Source organism: Trachinotus anak, unplaced genomic scaffold, assembly GCF_046630095.1.
Source record: "Trachinotus anak isolate AG129_WGS33_773 ecotype Australia unplaced genomic scaffold, CSIRO_AGI_Tana_v1 ptg000019l, whole genome shotgun sequence".
In the NCBI taxonomy this organism is placed as follows: domain Eukaryota; kingdom Metazoa; phylum Chordata; class Actinopteri; order Carangiformes; family Carangidae; genus Trachinotus; species Trachinotus anak.
The window spans coordinates 23,779,111-23,793,338 of record NW_027273870.1 but is presented as its reverse complement, the minus strand read 5'-3'; the positions used below and the strand labels follow the sequence as shown (position 1 = coordinate 23,793,338).

Genomic DNA, 14,228 nt, shown 5'->3' with positions numbered 1-14,228 from the left:
AGTAAAATTTGCTTGCTTGCTTACTCACCTCCCTGCAGAGTGTACTCGGTGACAGGGCTGCTGTAGACACCCAGGCCGGCTCCAGTGTAGGCAGCCACCTGGATCTGGTACTGTGTCCAGATGATCAGATCTTTCAGGAGACAGTAGTTGGTCTCTGGGCTACTGATGTTTTTCTCCTGATAGTCCCCTGGCAGCCCTGCCAGACGGTACCTACAAACACACACACAGACACACATGTAAATGGGTTGATTTGTAGGAAAACAAATGTGAAAAGTCAGCGAGTTAGTAATGTTTGCACATATGAAGAATATTACGGCTGTAGCTCAGGTTGCTCAGTAAATCGGCCAGGAATTGTAGGGCTTGTTGGTTCAATGGCTAATCCTACCAACACTGAAAGCAAGAAAATAAATCCAGAACTGCTCCTAATATCTGCACATGCATGGGCAGAAAAACTGAAAAAAGCAGGTAAGAAATAAATGTAATACAACCAAATGTATTCATAGAAATACATCCTCAGCCCTTAACTACTTTGCACATATCTTCAAAATATTATAATAATAATAATCATAATAATATGCTTACTATATGCCTGAATGCACATTTTGAAATAAATAAAAAATGTAACTTTCACTCAGGGTCATTGATGTTGGCCGTCTGACAGACAGAAAAACGCTGCTTCAAGATTTTCTGTTGGTATGAAGTCACTTGAATCACATCAGAATAAAAACCTTTAATGCAAGGTAGATGTCTTGGAATAGTGCAGCTTCAAGGCCTTCGCTTCTGTATACAAGGTATAAACGTCCACTTAAAAGGATATATAACCTGACTAGATGGGAAGATGTAAAGTCTCTTTTTATTGTATTGTGATATTGTACATATCTGATGGAGCTGAATAGAGTAATAATCCACATGTTGGCATTTTAATATGGAACCTATTCACAGAAAAAGGATTTTCCAGTGTTTCACTGGCTGAATCAGCACTCTATCAAACATGCATGCCGTATACACACACACAAAACGGAGGACAGGGGATCTCTGTAGTGGAGAGGAAAGAACCCCTTTCTCCTCTGTCTCTCTCCACCCGACACACTGACACTCAAACTGTGGGGGGGGTGGGGTGGGGGTGGGGGTGGGGGGGTGTCACGGAGGAGAGAAACGAAAAAGAGAGCAAGGATCTGCCATCTGATACAAGAAGGAGAAAGGAAAATCCAAAGGGGAGAGCAGGAGGAGGTGGACGCTCTGTCCTATAAAGCTGAAGTGACACAGTGGAGCTGTATGAGTGTGCGTTTCTATTTCCAACTGATTTCTGAAGTGGAGGCAGATAACACGGTAAATGAGGATAAAGACCTGATAACTTCTCCTGCTATTATATGTAAATTCATGTGAGGCAGCTGATGACAGTTTGATTACACACAGTGTGTCACACTTTAGGCAGACATCAAAATGAAGGACAGCGGACCAAGGACAGCATCTGCAAAGAGCTCTTGTGCCTGTGTGTGAATGTGTGTGTGGTCGTGCGTGTGATAGGGACAGAGATGAGGAAAGACAACAAGGAAGAAATATTCCTGTATGTGGTGACTCAACAGTGGATCACATTTTCATGGGTTGTCCAAATACTAGGACTGCAACTGACGAAAGTCAGTTAGGAAATAACTTAAATGAACAACTGATTATCAGTAATAATAATACAAATAATTTCATTTTTTTCTTATGTTGCACATTATATGACTCTTACATGAATAACAAGATAATAAGTTGTTGGCACAAGCTGCAACTTCTGTGAACAAGATTTAAAAGAAATTACTGTTCAAGACCTTCTCGTACAGTGACAAAACCAAGGCAAACAAACAGACGTCAAACAATGCAGCAGAACAACTGCCACTGATTGTCAGGTTATGTGTTACCAGCCAACTCAGACAGGTGTATTATATTTTGACATGTTGATACCTGAAATGTTGGTTCATTTGGCAGCTCTATAAAAAATGCACTGTTTTATTCCAGAAACAGAAGCCCGTCTTTAACATTTGTATAATTCTAAACTACACCGCGTCTTTCTTTTTAAGATATTTTTTGGGCATTTTTTGCCTTTATTATTTGATGGGACAGTAGAGAGTGACAGGAAAGGGGGAGTGACATGCAGGAAAGAGTCAGGCCGGTCAGGAGGTGAATCAGCGACTCGTCTGCTAAGAGCAAATGCGCTCACATGGTACGCGCCCTAATCACTCAATTCTATATACTGAATAGTTGTCTTCCCAGTGACATTATAAGCAGTATCTATGTTAAAATTCATTCTGCACTGTGGCAAAACAGATAAATTACTCTACTGTGACTTGTTTAAAACATCTATCCGACTGTTTATTTCTCACATATGAGCATACAGCAGCCATAATTTTGCACATGCCAAGAAAAATATGCAGCCTTGACTTTCTGAAAAGCCTTCATAGTACCATTTTTCCCATGTTTGTAAGGATGCTGTTTCTCTATTCCTCATACATGAACACTTAATGTAGCAGCCACTGTTTTTCACAGAACGACTGCTGTCCTCCTCTGACAAGGAAAATAGGCAGTCTAGAACATTCTGTAAAAAGCTTTTAAGGAGGACATAATACCTGAGGTAGTGTACGTTGTGTAAGAGATAATAACAGGCAGGTTGTAATGTTATTTCTAATTCCCTCTTTCCTCATTCCAGTTGATGATTTCAATGCCCATATTCATGCAAATGTCAATCACATTTGAAATTAAAATGGTGTGGTTCTCAGTGAAAACCTTGGTTACAGAAATAACACTAGTTCAGAACTCTTTAACTGCTGCTACAGTTTAATACTATCACATCAATTTAGAACATAAGGTTGGGTGAACTTATCCATACTCAGACTGTCCTATCATCACCCTGTGAAATTGCTAGTATCTGACACTCTCTCTCTCTATCGAGCTTTCTCAGCGTGAACGCAGCCACAGTACGATGGCTATGATAAAACTTAACAACTGTCATCACAAAGAAAGCATTCAGTATTTACATTTAATAATCAGAGCATTTATAATAATCACTTGAAATCAGAGCAGGGGGAGGCGTGTAGAAACAGCTGTTTATGGCTTGACAGTCTCTCTTGTTGACTGTCCTTCATGTCCCCGTAAAGGCCAAAAGTTGTATTTACAACCACGAAAAGCAGCAGCTAAGAAACCAAACTAAGTGACCTGTTCTGTTTGTCTGTCTATCGATCTCCGTTCTGTTTAATCACAGCGCAGCACGTACACACAACAAACAGCCCTTAAACAACAACAGTATGATGGTCAGAGTGTGTGTGTGTGTGTGTGTGTGTGTGTTGCAAGCACTGGTTATATGCGAGGGGCAAATTAAATTTGATATTTAATACTGCTACTATTACTACTCCTACTAATAAATATTGAATAAATTAATATGAAAACAAGCCACATATTATCTTGACACAGGTCAGAGCATAAGCTTTTGGCGATCGCTCTTAACATCATTCATCACCCAGATCATTGTCTATATGCACAACTAGAACAGCTAACAATGCATCATAATTAACCAGTTATACTGTCACTGTTTCTAGAAACTAACTTCCAACAATCAACATAGAGAATTATTCTAAGTATTGTAATAATTCTGCTGAGCCTATGAAGCCTCAGTACTGTTATGGACTGCACTTAAACAGCCCTTTTTAATCTTATCGGCCACTCCAAGCACTTTACAATGGAAGCCACATTCATCCATTCACACACACATTCATACAGTACACATATAGCACCACCATACACACAACAACGATACATCGGGGGCAACTTGAGGTTCAGTATCTTGCCCAAGTACACTTTGAGACGTGGACTGGAGGAGCCAGGAGTCGAACCAACGACCATCTGATTAGTGGATGACCTGCTTTACCTCCTGAGCCACAACCGCTGCTGAGTATCCGTAACTGACAAACTCCAAATGGCAAAATACTGTGGCAAATTCATTTTTTTTCAACTGAACTGCAGTGATTAGTACATTTGTTTGTGAAGTAAATCAGCACAAATTTTGTCTGTTCTGTTCATTTGTCTTGACAGTGCTGACATCTGAGGGAACAAGGAGCCAGAGACTTCAAAATGGACAAAGCTATCTCAGCCTATTAGTTGTGTGGCACCATTCACTTTTGTTTAACTTCCTCTGTTGATGTTTAAACTGCTCCACAAAAGAGGTATGCTAACAAGGTTTCGAAATGACCATCAGCAAGCTCATTAGCTCAGAGAGCCTTATTTACCTTCTTCAATAACTCTTCACTGAATGAAATGATGTACAATCCTGAGGACAAAATGCTAGGGGGAGTAAAGCTCAGAGAAAATAGAAAGCTTGGATAGCTACTGTGACTGAGTGGCACTATGTGTTTGCCTGTTACGAATTAGTCCAGCAAGTGGTCACTATGTCACCAAACCTCTAGAAGCAACTATTTCGATAAAGACACTTTCTACTTTACAAAAAAATTTGTGGACACCTATCAGCCAATCAAAATCAAGAATGGCAATGCTATTTAGAGTATTGCACCATATTGCCAATATATGTATATGTTTCTGTTTCTGCATGTATATATACCTGAGTACATATCCTCGGAGGACTCCGTTGAGCTGGGGTTCTGGTGGAGGCTGCCACTGGACCATGATGGACTGGTTTGTCCGCCCACTGGCCACAATGTTCTTCGGAGGAGCGCTGGGTGCCTCCTCCCTTAGCATTAATCTATCACACACAAATACAAAAAGAAAGAGGAAGAGAGAGAGAGAGAATGAGAGAGAAAAATGATTTGGATTAAGCTTATTAGGAGTATTATGAGTGTAATGAGAATATCAGTGCTGCTGAAGAATTGGAAGCACATCTGGCATCTGGCATCCAACATCTCTTATATGGACAGTTTGCATAGGAACAGCATATCAGGTAACTGGGCTGAAAGGGAATTTTATAGCAATTCTCCTTCCTAAGTCACTGGAGAGATACATGGGACAGAGCTGCAACTTGTTATAGAGAATCATCTCAAAGCTTAAGCAGCTCTGATGAATTCTTACTGAATTCTGTGCTCATCCTTCTCATCTCTTGTTCTCCTGGTGTATCTTTTAAATTTCATTTAAAACATTTGTTTCCCATCGCTGGCTATATTGTTCATTTATTTCAAACAAACCACTGCTGCTGCTGCTGATGGAAACGTTTAACGCATCACTTCCAGTGCACCAGAGGATTTCTCCTGGGAACTGAGCTGAGACTGGGTGTTTAAAACAACAAATGTAAAAGCGTTCGTGAACTCAGATCACTCTTATGTTTTATTCACTGGCAGCAGAGAACAAGACGTGCATCTACTGTCTGAATGTTGCACATTACTGTTTATATTCTGTTTTATTTCTGCTCCTTTTAACTCTTTTCCTATTTATCTTTCATTTCCTGTCCCAGCAATCTTTGGACAGTTTCTATTTCAACCTCAACCCTACCACAATCGTCCCAGTAGTCCAGCTACATAATTTGACAGCAATTGTTAAATCACTATTAGTAGAGAATGAGCAAAGAGCTCGTCTTTTATTTCCAGTGGGACAGTATGATCCGTCAGTCTCTCTGCCCTCCTCCCTCATCCTCTGTCTCTCCAAACCTTTCTCCCATCTCTTGTGTCATCTCCTTTGACATTTTGAACTACTTCTCCATTTTTTTCTCCTCACATCTGCAAACTTTCACCTTTCATCCATCATACCCTTTTGGCCTCAATTATTTCATCCTTCTATCTTTTACTCATCTCCTCCCCCCCTCTATTCTATAACCCCCCTCCACTCCTAGCCCCACCCGTGATTAAAGCTCAAAGTCCTCTCATGGTTGGTAAAGCACACAGGCTGAGCTGGTCAGCCTCTGGCTTTACTGTAAGCAGCTCAGCTAATGTAATCAGAGCCATATGTGCTCACACACACACATACACACATACACACATATACACAAATAACACACCAAACAAATTTCTCCCAGCTTAAGACAGACTGGTACATCCGATGGTCTTTTCCCTTCCATGGATTATGTCTGGAGATTTACATTACCTTCTCTCTCCGACCCCCCTCTCTTCCCCTCTCCGCCACATCTCTCCCTGAATGATTCTCTATAAGCTATTGAGCCATTAGCTGTGGTATGGCTCTCTGTATTTGTATGTCTGAATCTCTATGTGCCTATAAATGTGTGTGCACATCTATATGCGTGTGTTTGTGTGAAAAGTAGGGGGTGTGAAAGCTGTTAGCTAGAGACTTGAGCAGGCGGATATATAGCACAGGCCAGTGGTTTTACAGCTATGCTTTACTTCCATTAGGTTAGGCACTGTCAGACAGCACCCGGTGCTGCAGTCAGAGACAGCTACACACATACACACATGCATAGGCTAATGGGCTTTGTGTGAATGAGATGGACATTACTGTAGCCGTCTGGAAATGGGGTATATATAATCCTCAACTACGCCATTGATTTTGACAGAAACTGATGATGCACATTAACGCACATTCACAAACTCACGCTGCACAAACACCCACAAACCCATGCAGTACTCAACAGATGTAGTCAGTCACTGTTCAACTGCAAATAAAACACACACACAAATGCACACTGACACACTTTTACTCGATAGCAGAAACTCCTTGTGAATTGCCTTAATTCCCCTTCCAACCATTTACGAGTAAATATTTCATACAGTGGGTTCAGCATGAGGACATCAACTTCACATAGGAGATTAAATATACAAACCCCCTACCCACAAAAATTCATACCAACACCCAAACATGTACTGCAACCAGACTGTACAATAACATTGTCTGAACTCGGTGTGACACACTTTCTCTGTCCCTTGTTATTAAGTAAAAGAGGACATTTTCTACAGGAGAGTCACATGTTTGAGTGCGTGTTTGTGTGTGTGAGTGTGTGTGGTGTTTTTGTGAGTCCCTATGCTGTGGGAATTTGTAAAAGTTTCTATCTGTGCCATTCTCCACAGTTTAGTGCCCACCGGCTTTTTCACTAAATCCACGTACACACCGACTCTGAAATTTAACGGTGTTACCGGGATGTTAAATTCGCCTATATTCAAACAGGGTGGTAAAATTTCGGACCAGCAGTAGTGAAAAATAGAGCAACATGAACAGAGGGCAACAGAAATAAAAAAGGAAAAGAGAGAGAAAACAGATGTGATGTGACTGGTTACAACCAGCTGGATAGATGAGCTTATTTTCCTCTTGTCTGACACTTTAAGTCTTGTCTCCTTTAAACGTTGTGCTGTTTTGCCGGAGGTTAAAAGCTGCACAAATGGAGGCAGCTGACACACTAAAGAGACTCTGTCTGGGAAATAGAAAAACTTTGTGCATACTCTCACACTGACTCAAAACCAGCTGCGACAGCTTGCTACTGTATATGTACCTCAGTAAATATTATATTTGTAATCACAATGGCATTCTTCTTTACTACATACCACAAACAATGCTTCAGAACAATTTAAATGTGACACTAGATAGTGTGTCATGGTTGTTATAGTCTGGTATGCAGAGCATTAAAAATTGCAGATATAAAATAAAAATGTATTTTCATAAAAAACATAAAAACATAAATCAAACATTTTTTGACAATGGTGTCTTACTGCAATAATTAACTAACAATAATGTGTGTGTTTTTTTTTTTAATACCATATTTACTGTACGTCCTCTCCTGCCCTGGCCCAAAGGAAATAATACCAGCAATCACAGCTTTACCTGCTCCCGTCTGTGTATACACATGATTATATGTGTGGTGTGCGGAGTCACTGATGACCTGCATCAAAACAAGAGTCCATCAGTTTATCGGTTTGGCTAATTCAAAACTGATTAGAGCTATTACAAACAATGAGTAATCGATGCATGTAAGTGCCAGTTACAGTTGATTACCCTCTGTGTTGCTGAAAATAAACAGTATTCTTGCAGAAGCTGGCTCTCAGTGCTTCCCAGGTGGTCTTTTCTATTATAGGCTTAACGTGGAGGCGTTGCCAGGAAAGTGCCAGTGCATCAACCTTGCTACCGGTATGTTGACATTTCACAGTGGTGAGCCAATACTTTTTGTTCAAATCAGTTGATACCTAATCAACATGTTTCTTTCTCACATCACCTCACATTGTTTGACTGTTTCTGTAATTAATAAATGTGTGATTTTTAGCCTTGCTATAGATGGCAACCACTTTGACTGAAACTCAAATGTTCCAGTAGCTATTAGATGGACTGCCATTAAATTTTGTTCAGACATTTATGGTTCCATCAGGATGAATCCTAATGATATTGGTGATCCCCTCACTTTTCCTCCAGTACCACCATGTGATTTTTTTTGTTTTGTGAAAAGTCTCCATCCATGCCCCCCTCAGGATGAACAGTAAAAACTTTGGAGATCCCTTTACTTTTCCTCTAGCGCCATAATAAGGTCAAATATTCAATTTGTCCAGTGCTTTCATTTATGACTACATTTATGACCTGCAAAACTAATGACATTCCCATCAGGAGTCCCAGTAGAGATCGTTCTCCACTGTAAGCCCACAGAGCTACATTTTCAATTTCATTCAATCTCACTAAATTTATAATTGCACGTTCCTTGTATGGCAGGGCACAAAAGAAAGCCAGATTTTAGGTTCTGTAATTCTATCATATTCACCTCCAGTTACTTACAGCATAATCGGTCAACTTCTAATTTCAGGAGACACTCCACCATTATGAAAAGCTAAAGCTAATGTACATCGGACATCATTAGATTGGTCTTATTCTTGTGTTGTTTTGACACATTTACTGTTTTGCTTTGTTTTGGTTACTGTGTATGTTGTATGTTATATGATGTTTGATGTTTTTTTTCCAGCTTCTATCTACAAATGTTCACTGTCCTGTAAGTTTTACAGCTTTCGTTTCTCTTCAGGCCTACAAACAGTGAAGAGATCACACTTACATATTTTATTTAAAGCATGTGTAAATATGTTAAGCCAGATTTATATTTATGCGTCCTGCTTACATTGTTGGTATCTGTGGCATCTGCCCAGGTACAAGTGGGACTAAGCTGCAGCTTACTTCCTCCTCTTCAAAAATCTCAACAAAAATGGGCTACGCAGCACACGTGGACACAGGAAGAGCCGTGATCTCAAGGAATGACTGAGCCTTTATTGTCTTTTCTGCTACGTTCTCTGTTAGTTAGTCAACATTGAGCAAATTCTAAAAAAAAAAGCCTGTAAATTGGTAAACAGTGAGCTCCTCCTCATCTGGCAGAGCCTGTCTCTGTGTTCTCGGTTTCTTGATGTTTCTGCTCTACAGCATAAAGTAAATAAATCACTCACTATGCTATAAGCAACTTTAGCATAGCTGGGGCCACAGTTAAACACAGATATACAAATTACATGTTGGAAAGCAAAGGGCAAATCTCCTGTAAATCTTAAATCTCTGGACCTCCTAGGGCATTACTTGTTACATTTACATGCACATTAGGCCTGTTTATGCCTCTATGGTAAGAGTGTATGACAGTGTTTTATCTTACACCTAGAGTTATATTCTGATATGTTCTGGTTCGAAGCCCAGAGTTCAAGCCATTAATGCATAATCTGCCTTTCCTCTGTTAACGCTGCCTCTTTAAAGATGTAATGGTGTGAGTGTAGGATACGCATGAGTAAATCTCTGCGTGTGACACTCCAGATGGTATAATTCCATTAATGGAAAGACTTTCTTCATTTAGAGATAATGTTTTTTAGCTTTGATCACATTCATATACTCTAAGTGGACGTCCATCTCTCAGGACACTTTCCTCGCAATACAGCACCCATGTGAACTCTCTTAAATAAGGGGGAGCAAGAATGAGAAAAAGAAAAAAAAATATATTCTGTATGCATTAATGCCGTTATTATAAAGATTCTAATCAGGACAGGAACAGAAAGGGAGAGTGCAGAAGCAGCTGGACGTTCAAACTTTAATAAGGGCTTTTTGTCATCAATATTACAAGCTTCTTCTTCACTCTCTGTTCCCTTCCTGCACTCTGTCCACATTACTGCATTTTGTCATCCTTCTCATCTGGCACTCCAAACTTCTGCAGGACATTTTACTCAGCCTCATTCTCCCTCCCTTGGCATCTGCAACTAATCATGTGCGTGTCTTATCCAGGCAAACGTCCAGCAGATGAGAAGCAAAGCGCGTGCAGTTACGTATGAAACAAACACCGAAAAAGAAAGGTATCCATCTGGTGTGATACACTGACCACTGATGACTTGTCTTACTGCCAGTCATTCATTTGGAGAGAATCAATCCAATCTATTCTCCAGGGCCTCTAACAACCAACCTTGGACAGTACACTAGGTAGCAGAAAGGCTGTTGGACACAAACAATACACTGGTGCATGCAGAAGCAGAGTAATGACAGAAAATAAGAGGCATTCAGACACTTTGAATAAAAGCAGAACAGAGCAGAGAAAGATTCAGTGCAGGGAAAACTAGGGTAGAAAATAGAAGGACTGCAAGCTGAGGAGAAAGAAACTGAAATCAGACTGTAATCTGAGTTGTGTGTGTGTGTGTGTGTGTGTGTGTGTGTGTGTGTGTGTGTGTGTGTGTGTGTGTGTGATGGCAGCGTCCACAGCTGCTGTTGTTGCTGAGAGTCTATTTGGCAGAACTACAACTGGCATCTGCTTATGGTCAGTCTCTTCAGCCAGACAAAACCATGTTTTGTGTGTGTGTCTGTGTGTGTGTGTGTGTGTGTGTGTGTGTGTGTGTGTGTGTGTGTGTGTATGTGTGTATGTATGTGTGTATGTGGGTGTCTACTTTACAATGCATCACCACATCTGTTGTATTGTGCATGAGTGTCAGAGATTTGGTGTATGTGTGTATTCAGGGGCAAACTTGTTAAGAGGCCTGCCACACCTCCTCCAACCCTCTTTCACTCTATCCAGTTCCATCAGTGCTAAGGCATCATAATTACCCCCATTAGTGTTTTCTCTTGGGATAAACATGCAACCACACTCTCTCTCTCACACACACACACAAACATACAACATCTGCACAGCAATTTATTTACTTTTCAGGCCAAATCACACTCGCTTTTACACACACACTTGCACACACAGACACACAGAAACGTTAATTTCATCATTTTTGCTGCTTAGTTCACTATGTGCAATGAAAGGAGACTGGTAGAAAAATGCACACACACACATATACACACACACACAAACACGTAGACATCTACAGCACGGGTGTGATGAATATAAATTGCTCATTGAAAAGGAAATGGATTCTAAACAAAAAGGACTGCTCCCTTCATCCTCGCCTTGTTAGAATCCATCCCTGTTTCATCCCCATTCTGAGTCTCATATTCCTATTCATCCTCATGATAACATACACACTGTCACACACTCACACACACATTCACACACTTAGATTCACAAATTGGAGTGTGTGCGGGTGCATACACTATGCCTTTTGACTGTACAAAGGTTTCAGTTTATTCATTCCTAGTTTGTGTAAGGCGGTGTGACCAAGTCTATTACACAGAGATGGAACAGGGTAAAAAAACTCTATTTCACACAAATCATAAAATGTTCTACATAAAAAATTGGTTTTATGCTCTTTTGGAAAACGTCAGGGAAACAGTGGTGCGGCCTCACAAGAAGTATTGTGAAGTATCAGTTTAACAAAGCTGGTAGTGATGTGTATGCGTCCCAGATGCCTGTGAATGACTGAATGTGCATGTCGTGCGCTTACCTCTGCGTCTCAGCGCTGTACTGACCCCTGCCCACTTGATTGACAGCACAGAGTCTGAACTGATAGGTCCTGGCAGGTGTGAGCCCGCCCACTGATACCTCAGTCACCGCAGGATCGACCTCTGATAGGTAAACCTTCCATGGAGAGTCTAGACAGAAGACGCAGAGATTAGAGGTAGAGATAATATCTGGCGGAGGCAGGACAAACAGAAGCACTCAGGACCCATGAATCAAAAGTAAAGAGCAGGAGGAACAGATAAAAGAAAGGAAGGATGGTAGAAATGAAGGTTGGGAAGCTGAAGGGAATTAAAAGCAAAGCAGTAGCATAGGATGCAACATGAAAGAAAGTTTATGGGAGAAGAAGAGGGGGATTAATAAAGAAGCACAGATGCTGCTGTATATTGTTGCCAGCTTATCTTTCTCCTCAAGATACCACAGACAGTTACACTATTATCACTGCACCAGCCACATGTCTGTGTGTGCAATAGGGACGGATGGTGTGTGTGCCATTTTAAGCGAGCCCACCGAGTGTATTAGAGCCATTGTCTGACATAAAAATTCACTCCATTTATAGTGGGCCGAAAAAAACAAACAAACTAATATATAACATGTACACACACAAAGTGGGTAATCAGTGTGCACAAAACTCTCATCTATTCCTCACTGTCTGGGTTCAGTCTTCACTGAATTCGATGTTTAGGCTTTCAGTATTTCCTCATCCTCTTTATCTCTCCCCGGCTCTCTCCCTCGCCACGTTTTCTCTCGTCTCTCTCATGATAATGCATCATTTTTTCCCACATCGTTTTGGCATATTTCTGTAGATGCTACAGAACAGCTGTTGAAATGGCAACAGCAGGATACTTACAGTCTTACAGTCATGCTGCCGCCCCTAAAAGTTATCAGCATGAAGATTACTTCAAATGTCAAACTACATTAACATTTGACATTTGTCCATCAGTCCAGCTCCCACAGTTGTGTGCCAAGCACTTGGCTCTGCATGTAATGTTCACCAAACCATCCACCCCCTTAGCTTAAAGCAGGAGAAAGAGCAGCTCTACAGCCATCTCCCTCCAGTCTCTTTCTCCTGTCACTCTATTCCTCAGCCCCTCTCTCATCTTTCTCTCTCTCCCTCCATTTCTCTTTTGACAGAGAGCCAGCCTGCTGTTAAAACATCTGTGGTAGAGAGAGTGAGATACAGAGGGAGACAGAGGGAGAGAGAGAGGGAGAGAGTGTAAAAGAGGGAAAGTAAGAGTTTATTTATAGGGAACCTGGATGAACATTTAATTTACGCAGCAACACCATTCTCCATATGTCGGCCTCTTGTAAATGAGTGTGTGTCAATGCCTGGTAGACAGCAAGTGAACAGCTGTTTGCCACTCAGGGACTATAAAGAATGCTTGGACACACACACACACACACACACACACACATACACACACACACACACACACACGTACTGTTCTCAGATAGCTCCAGCAGGTAGTACAGCAGAGGGGAGTTCCCATCAAAGGGGCGTAGCCAGGACAGGAGGACGGAGCGGGAGTCAGAGTCGTTGAGGCGAGCTGTCAGGGAGCGAGGGGAGTGCGGCAGCTCACTAAACACAACAGAGACAAGAAAACAGCACATATACTGTGAATTTAACAGATATTTGTCTGGTGATTTAATCTGAACCAAGTCTTCAGAGGAACAATTCAGCATTTCAGGGAGTTTGCTTTCTGTATGCTGAGTATGAAGCTATAGTCTGCAGCTGGTTGGTTAAACTGAGCACTAAGACAGGAAATAGAGCAAAACAGCTGGCCTAGCTCTGTCTACTCAAAAGTAACAAAATCTGCCTCCCAGCATCTCTTAAGCTCACTAAGTCACAAGCTGTGTTGCTGTTGTCGACTTCACATCATATAGGATGGATGGTAAAGATGGATTCCCATGGTTGCAACTTACAATCGTTTGAATCCTTGGACAACTCAAGACAACTGTGTGATTACAGAGCTGGTTGTATTAAAGTTAAAAATACTATGCATTCTCAAAATAACACTTTATCCATTAAATTTGGGTTTTGGTATGACACTCAATAATGGACTTTTATTCTCAGTCATAATTACAACCAGTCAGGAAAACACATAATTACAATACCCTCAATAACCCAATGATCTTGTTAAATAAACAACATCAACATTAGTTTTAGAGGCACTGGTAAGTAGATTTACTAACCTTTAGAAAAACTGTTCCCCTGGCAGCTTCCAGTCTTTTTGCTAAGCTACGCTAAGTGACAGCTCACAGTAGCTGCACATTTACTGTGCAGATGTGAAGCAAGAATGTGAATAAGCATATTTCCCAACACGTGAAACAATATCTTTAACATCTTTAACATCAGTTATGGATTTGTGTCTCATTAACAAGTCTGTGACAAAGTGCCAACACTTTTCATTAGACAGATATTTGTTTCCTGTGTTTTGTTTTTCTGTCAGATATGTGTGGTAGAATAATGTTGGCTCTG

The 14,228-nt window shown here is 40.9% G+C and overlaps 1 protein-coding gene across 5 annotated transcripts in view; it reads right to left on the bottom strand.

The window, feature by feature from the left end:
• The window catches only part of sdk1b (sidekick cell adhesion molecule 1b), a 231,808-nt gene that overhangs the window by 56,648 nt on the left and 160,932 nt on the right, over positions 1 to 14,228 (bottom strand). For all 5 annotated transcript variants that reach the window (XM_071505374.1, XM_071505372.1, XM_071505373.1 and 2 more), the window contains 4 exons: positions 13,192 to 13,328; positions 11,736 to 11,883; positions 4,592 to 4,732; positions 29 to 210 (listed from right to left, as the gene is read on the bottom strand). In XM_071505374.1, the coding sequence (XP_071361475.1) occupies positions 29 to 210; positions 4,592 to 4,732; positions 11,736 to 11,883; positions 13,192 to 13,328 (608 nt within the window). The remainder of the gene's footprint in view (positions 1 to 28; positions 211 to 4,591; positions 4,733 to 11,735; positions 11,884 to 13,191; positions 13,329 to 14,228) is intronic.